General features: G+C 41.5%; 1 protein-coding gene across 2 annotated transcripts; it reads right to left on the bottom strand.

Annotated features, from left to right (window-relative positions):
* Positions 1 to 6,997: 6,997 nt before the first annotated feature.
* On the bottom strand, positions 6,998 to 8,073 carry LOC4325321 (uncharacterized). 2 transcript variants are annotated; one of them, NR_176837.1, is made up of 4 exons: positions 7,862 to 8,073; positions 7,606 to 7,754; positions 7,391 to 7,488; positions 6,998 to 7,299 (listed from the first exon to the last, which is right to left on the bottom strand). NR_176837.1 is itself a non-coding variant. In NM_001409424.1 (3 exons), the coding sequence occupies exons 1-3, from the start codon at positions 8,015 to 8,017 to the stop codon at positions 7,446 to 7,448; spliced, it is 348 nt and encodes a 115-aa protein (NP_001396353.1). In that variant the 5' UTR covers positions 8,018 to 8,073; the 3' UTR covers positions 6,998 to 7,445. The 2 variants fall into 2 exon arrangements, 1 of the variants encoding a protein (NP_001396353.1); NM_001409424.1 differs by having other exon boundaries at positions 6,998 to 7,488.
* Positions 8,074 to 8,232: the final 159 nt, after the last annotated feature.

Here is an 8,232-nt window from a genome sequence, read left to right as displayed (position 1 = left end):
AGAGAGAAGGAGGAATAGAAAAGGAGAGAAAAAGAGAAATATAGTCTGGGAGAAAGTCACAATTTAATGCATTAAATTATCCATTAAAAATATATAGGTTAAAATACACTTATTTACATTATCGTGATAAATAACACCGTTAAAATTTAGTTGTTCAAGATATAGCCCTTAAAAAATAACACAAATATATGGTTAGTTGGAAGATATTAGTAAAATATAGGAGGTTGTGATATGGAGGATGTAATATGAATGATCTATTGGAGTAGGAAGGTATATGAAGAAGGAATCTTTTTTGGATGGCCATCCATATGAGAATATGGAGGATTAAATTTAGATGAGCTGCTAGGATGGGATGCTCTAACTAGTCTAATACCTCGAGTTGTCAAAAGGTTAGAAAAGGGCATCATGCCTTGCCGAAGCTGTCAGGGTTACGGGTAAGGGATACCCTCTACCCTTCGATATACGTCACATATCGATATGGTACCTTTGCACGTATACGGACGTTTTTTGCATACGTTAAGGAAATTTATCATGGAGTTCACAGATGAAAGGAGTCCTACTCGGACGGAACTGGGTCGTCATTGTATCGTGCCGGGTCCGATGCCTCCGTGTCCTACTTGGAGACCAGTTGGCCTGCGATATAAAAGGGACCCCCGGGAGGACCTAAGGCATCGAATCTCATAGCCAATACATCCACCACCATCTACGGAGTTGAAGCCTGCAGGAGCCAAGTCGCCGGGAGATCTAATCGGACCTGCTCGATTACGATCTCGGCGGTATCATCAAGTTCCGCTTTCCCTTTATAATATGTGGTTTCCATCATATAATCCCATATCAACTGGATTAGTGCTATTACCTATCAAGGGGTTTTAACCAGTATAATTTTTGTTTTCTGTCTGCTTGATGTCGTATTATGTAGATCCTCGTACCAGCGTACCCCAATACCCTCTATATCCGGTCTACGGGTATCCCCGTCGACAGAAGCATGACGTGATCCAAACTGCAAAATACAGGAAATCATCGTATAATCACTTCCGTGGAGATGCAAAAACAGCTAGCCTGACAACATAAACAAATTGTTCCAAGGGCTAGGTTTCAACGCTAGAGAGATAAATATATTGCGCCTCATGTTCCTCTCCAGAAAAGAAGAAAAATAAGAGATTACTTCTCATGTTTCTTTCTTTTTTTTTTTCAACCCCATGACCGGTTTGAGGCTTTGAGCCTTTTGAGGCAACGGGTGATAGTGGTCTTTTGGTAGTCAACTATAGTATTTGTATTTCAAATTCAGTTTGTTAATTACAATTTTGAAAAGATATATGAATTATAGGTGCGAACAAATATTAGAGCAAGTATAATAGAGGGCTATAAAAAAGCTAAATGCTGAGGTGGATAAGAGAGGAAAGGAGAGAGATAAGAAGCAGGATATAAGTTTATAGTTGGCTTAGGCACAGGAATCAAAAAAATCTATGAGACAGATAGGTGAACCATATATTCATAGTAAAGAGTTAGCCACTGTATGAGTGAGCTGAGAGATAAACTATAGGGATCTATACAGTAAGCAGCTGGCTGTATTATTAGTCTTGCTTTTAATCATCTCCATCAGTATAATTCTCTAAGGGTATGCCCAAGGTACAAGACTCAATGAATTATAGGTGAGCCCAACTTTATATGGAGACGCACAACTTGCAGATACGGGTAGACCATCGCCCATTTGCCCACATGCCACCGAGAAAGCCACTAATCGACAGGCTGCGTCGCTCATCGCCACACGCTCCGCCCCGCCCCTGCGAGGATGCGACGCACGCGCTTTTGTAGGATCATGCACGCGGCATTTCGGACCAACAGCACGGGGTGCACCTACTTGGAATCTCTACCTCCCAATGTTGTGGGGGCAACTGCTCATCGATCGAGAGAGAGACCAGAGAGACTGGTCTTCTGTGCTCTTTTTTTTTTTTCGCCTCTGGCGTCCACGAACTTGAGTGGACGGTGATGGCGATGATACGCAGCATGCGCGCGCGCGCGCACACACACAAGATGAGACGATATGAGATTGGACTTTTGAGAATCGCAGCGGCCGCTCCGGTCGCCGTCGGGGATCAGCGTGAGGCTGCCGCCCCACGCCCAGGCGCGCCGTGCGACGGAAACGCGCGAGACGCGCGCGGCGCACGGGCGGGCGGCTTTGGGTGGGCGACGACGAGACGCGGCAGAGACCGTCACGCCGACGCGGGCGCGCACCGTAGGATGCGTGGGATCGTTGACCGGGCGAGCGGAAGCGGAGAGCATCCACATCCACCGTACTTGCCCACCAGAAGGGATATGGGGGGATATTGGGGATGGCGTTTCTGCCGTTGTCCGCCGGCCGGTCCCCACCAACGCGACGATGTGATGTGATCGCGAGAATATCCTTGTGGTGGTAGCGTCAGCCAGCGTGCCGTCCGGTCAGAGCGAGTACAGTAGCAAAGCTATACTCCCTCCGGAAAAAAAAAACATTTATAGGGCTGTGTTTAGATTCAAACTTCCAACTTTTTTCATAACATCAACCTGTCATACACACACCTTTTAGTCATATCGTACCAATTTCAACCCAAACTTTCAACTTTTGAAGGAGCTAAACACGGCCTAGGTTTAAATCTAAACATAACCAATTTTGCCAAATATAGATATAGTGTATATCCATATTTGAATATAAAAATAAGTGTTTTAGAACAGAGGGAGTAAGCCATAAAAACTTATTACTTTTATCCTAAAATATAAAAATCTAGGATTGGATAAGCCATTTTCCAGTACAACATATTTAGATAAGAAGTCTATCAAGATACATTATACTAAGAAACGTTTTATCCATCCAATTATAGGTTATTATCTTTTGGGACGGAGGAAGTATGTAAAAAAAAGGAAAAGAGAAGAGTCAGCTTCCATGCAAAAATTAACTCTTAACATGTTCCAATAAAGATATACTACGTATATTATATAATATGAGAAAGGGATAAGAGAAAACAATCAGAGATAACCTTATAATTTACTCTCTCCGTCCTAAAATAGTGACCCATCCAGTACAAGGTTGCTATATTTTAGGACGGATGGAGTATCAATTATATATTAGTTCTAATATAAGCTTATAGATAGCTCTTATAACGAGAGCAGTTGTCTCTATTATTAAACTTGCTCTTATAACAGGCAGAGCTCCTCCACAAATTGATTCGTGACAAACTTAACAGCGAGAACGTTTCATGTGACTAAATTTTACTACATTTATCTAAAAATATAAGAATTTTTAAGGTAAGAAATGAGTATTGAGAAGTATTACCTCCGTCCTAGAATATAAAAAGTTTTAGAGTTGGGTACGGTTATTAAGAAAGTAGGGAGAATTAAATACGAAGATGTTATGATTGGTTGAGAAGTGGAGGTAGTTAAGAAAAGTGAATTGTGGAGGGTTGTGATTGGTTAGGAAGAAAATGTTGTTGAAGAAGTTGTTATATTTTGAGACAAATGTTGAATGCTAAAAGTTGTTACTCCCTCCGTTTCATAATGTAAGTCATTCTAGTATTTTTCACATCCATATCGATGCTAATGAATCTAGATAAATATATATGTCTAGATTCATTGGCATCGATATGAATGTGGAAAATGCTAGAATGACTTACATTATGAAACGGAGGGAGTATATTTTAGGACAGATGGAATAGGTGGGACTAATAGAAAAATGTTGTGATTAGTTGGTAAGAGAAAGTAGAGGGGAAATATGAATGGCAAATGGTTGTTATTGATTAAGAAGAGAAAGTAGATAAGAAATTACTATATTTTGAAACAAATTTTAAATGCTGGAGTTGTTTATATATTGGGACAGAGTGAGTATTTGTTAGTCGTGCGTTTTTAATATGTTACTGTTCCCTCTAACCATGAATAAGCACAAAGTTTGAAATTTGTTTGACAATTCTTTATCTATTTTCTAATCTTAACCAATCACAACCTTCTTTTATTTATTTTTCTTTCTTATCGACTTCCACATTTTAATCATTGTAAGCATCCCTCATCTCAACCTAATGGTTTATCTGGATAACGGCACAAGAGGAGTGAGATTGGGGTAGAGGAATCAGGGAATGGGTTGAGGGTTACCATGAAATGAGAGAGGGATAATGGATGACTACGATTTAAACATACTCTTTGATCAGCGCAAAATCATTTCCCTAATCCATTAATAAACCTATGTGCTTCCTATGTGCTTCCCCTGTGCAATGGATTCTGTTGGCCCTTCTTCAGACGGCGACGTGCCCTACCTCCACTCCATCGAGGGTGATGCTTTCCATCATAGTCTCATCACTCCAAACGGTGCCTATATGTTGTTGAAACACGCAGAATTTTATTTAAATCTTTTTTGGGCATTTCTATCTAAACCATTTGTGCAATATCGCCATTAGATTGTGTTTAGTCCACGCCAAAATTAAAAATTTGTTTAAAATTAAAATGATGTTATGGAAAAGTTGAAAGTTTGTGTGTAAGAAAATTTTGATGTGATGAAAAAATTGGAAGTTTAAAAAAAAATTGGAACTAAACACGGTCTAGAACGCTCTTCAAGTTTTTATTCTTCAAGTTTTTAATGATGCCCGTGAGATTCTTTGTTCCCTAGACTCCAGGAGCCTCGTTGCACACATCATGCACGTGCTGGCACCAATTCGGCTTTCACTTCGTCGTCTCTGAAGGTCGACTTCTGTGTCTCTTACTGGGGTGGAAAGATGCAAATGTTCCTCCGGCGCACCATTTTCTCGACGAAGGGGAAAAAAAAAGTCCGAATGCCACAAGCAGAAGATCCGACTAACCTGACGCCATGAAAAGAGAGGCAAAATAAAGATAAGACTTTGGGATCACAGGAGCTGATCTTTCTTTTTCTTCTCAATTATGGGGGTTCCTTTCAAGCCTTGGGATAGTGAAGGGTGCAGTCCATTTGTTGTTCTCTTCAGTCTTCAGCTAGTGACAGGAACTTGGCCACCTCATGGAGGAGGTAGGAGAGCCTGTCTCCCTAAACAATACTAGTAGTAGTAGTACCTACCACTACCAATGGCGATGCTCCTTGCCATATCTCACAAGGAATTGAAAATGCTGGCCTGTTCCCTTTCCTCTAGCTTAGTTTATGGGGTTCACAGGGCAAGTAGATAAAAAAGAAGAGAAGAGGAACTTTCTGCAACTGCAAACCACATTCGGTTGAGATCAGGTGTACTTATTTAAACGGCATGGTCCTTGTTTCAAAATTATAATACTTAAAGGATAGAAAAACTATGGCAGTTTGGGGAAATGATGAGATATGCACATTTGGCAGATGCTAACATAGTTGACTGACGATTCTTATGAGGTTATATCCAATGATCATTGTGTTTGCTTGCAAAGATAGGGCAACTTGTGGCAATATCATACAAGATGTTGGGGGGGGGGGGGGGGGGCAATAATTAGGAGGTTAAAATGAACAAGCAAAGCATAAGTTTTCGTGTCATTAGTTGTTAGGTCAACTGCTTAATTGAACTATACAGATCCCTACTACCCAACTTAAGTTAATAAAACTGTATATGATTGAATAAGTCAAAGCAAGTGCCGAACTATATCAGCGTGTACATATTGGTGCCCTTTATGCACACGCGATTTTCTGCACATACAGAAAGGACGAAATCATCAAAATATATACCTCAGGAATAAAGAATAATGTGTGTTAAAAATTACCTTCGCTGATCTGAACACGATTTTTCCAATGACAAAGACCAAAACAAAAGCTAAAATGTGTTTATAACCCTTCCAGCATTCTTAGAGTAGATTATCACTACACAACATCCACAGTTGTTTAACAATTACTCCCTCCGTTTCATATTGTAAGATTTTTTGGACTTACCTAGATTCATCCATTGATTAATATATATGTTTTCTACATGTGTCTAGATTCATTAACATTTATATAAATTTGGGTAATGCTAGAAAGTCTTACATTGTGGAACGAAGGAAGTATATAAGAAACAAACATATTTCATAGTCGTAAGAGGTCATCTCTCACTATTGTCATACATACTTTGAAAGTTACAGATTAGAGGCTGATGTGATTTTTCCTGTGACAACGCTGAAATTTGCCTCAAATGGCTGTCAAATAATAAAGAAAAGCGAGGGGGGGGGGGGGCAATAACAGATTGATTTATTGACCTCTATGTTTATTTGCTCAAGGTTCATGGCATAATTATACACGACCGTGATTTTGTTATATTATACTCCTTGTGTCCCAAAATAAGCTCATTTTTCACCCATCCCACACATACCAATACAAAATCAGAAATACTATAATACCCACACTTTATAAAATACCAATGCAATTATTCATCTCCTTATCTACTCCCAATGCATTTATCCCTTTTCAAACTCCGATGCAATGATTGCTTAAAAATGAACTTATTTTGGGACAAACGGCAGGGGCAAAAAATAATCTTACGTAGACAGCTATGTTCAAAAACCAACACATTACTGTCTATACCTAAAAGTCCAAGATTTTCAAAACTTGAGAACATGGTAATTAAAGTATTAGTGGTAGTTGGATGACTGTAGAGAATTTTTTTTACTTTCACCCTGCCAGTTATAATTATGATATACTATCTATTTCAGGGATGGGGCCCTTAAGGATTCACATCAGAACACAGACTTAAGTGACTAATTTGTTACACCATCAGACCTTTTTTTATGTGAATGGAAGTAGTCATGACACAGTGCAGTTTTTATTTCATCAACTAGATGACTGTTGAGCCGATAAGAGTGAACGATGACCATTCTTGTCCTCACAGGCTCACAGCCACATGATCTGGGGCTCAAAACATTTAATGGAGTGATCCTTCTCAAACCAAATACTGGACTCATGTTAAAGGTTTTAAGGGGTTTCTATCATGTTTTTGATTGTTAGTTGAGCAACACTACTACCTAAAATAATATGCTGAGAAATTAGCTGTCATGACAGTTGATACTGAAAAGCAAAAACAACTAATACTTAGCCATTCTTGTAGCAAAACCTCATTACATATTTACAAGAAAACCCAATGGATCAAAAGAGAATCTCAAGCATCTTATGTCTATCATCTGAATATTCTGCATACATTCAGAAAGCATAATTATATTTCTTCTATACAAACAAAAATGGTAGGGAAAATCAAAGTCACATTTTATTATACACGTTGGTCTTTGGTTTTAGTTTTTGGCCAGAAATTCCTCCTTACAAGCCTAATTTCTCAACTTCCCCTAAAAAGGCCTAATTCCTCGACACAAACCATCCAATTCAATCACCTATCATTTGCATTTCATCAGCACAAGACCAAGCCACATCTGTAAACACTTGAAACGTCCTCACCAAACTTTAGCAAGAACAGAGACTGACCGTGCGGAAATCCCAGTGGCCAACGATAAGCCAAACGCAAGGACGCATTGCCCCTTCAAGCGTAGCCTTTTCCAAGGCAGTTCAAGCAGCGCTGCACCCTGAAAACATGTTTAAAAAAAAATCAACAAACATCCATAGCAGCATGGTCACAGCAGCACAGCAATTCAAAGGGGCGTGACCAAAGGTCAAGGAAATCTCCGCAAAGGACGGCCAACCTAGTCCCGTCACAGGTAGGGCAGAGGCACGGGTTGACGAACACCGGGTCGTGGAGCGGAGACCACTCGATCGTCGAGCTGCCCCTGCAGAGCCTGCACGCGTAGGTCCCCTTCCCCTCGCAGGCGCCACACGGCGCCGCGAATTTCCTCTGCGCGCAACAGCAGCGCAGCCCAGTTCAGGTCAGGGCAGCGACGGCGGCGGAGGCGGAGGCGGCAAACTGAGCGACAAGGGTTTGGGTGTGTTGTAGTGTGGTACCTGGTTGGCGTCGGAGAGGGAGCGGAGGGAGCGGACGGCGGCGGAGGACGCGGCGGAGAGGAGGAGGAAGCCGCCGCCGAGGTACGCCGCGGCGCGCCCGGCCGCCTGCAGCTGCCGCCGCGCGCGGGCGTCGCGTCCGCCGCTGCCGAACTCCATGGGCGAGCCGAGAGGGGGTCTCCGCTCGCTCGCTCGCTTCCCGGCCGCACGTCGTCGGGACGAGACGTGAGCCTTCGTTTTCCTTAGCCGATTGCGCAATCGGCCCATTTAGTTAGGCACAGTAAAGAATTCGGCCCACATGTTGAGAACTGAGGAGCCATAGTCTTCTCAATCTAATTCTCTGATTACCGATTTTATCTTGGTTTGTGTTAGCA

Source organism: Oryza sativa, chromosome 1 (genome assembly GCF_034140825.1).
Source record: "Oryza sativa Japonica Group chromosome 1, ASM3414082v1".
Taxonomy (NCBI): domain Eukaryota; kingdom Viridiplantae; phylum Streptophyta; class Magnoliopsida; order Poales; family Poaceae; genus Oryza; species Oryza sativa.
This window is presented reverse-complemented; position numbering and strand designations above follow the sequence as displayed.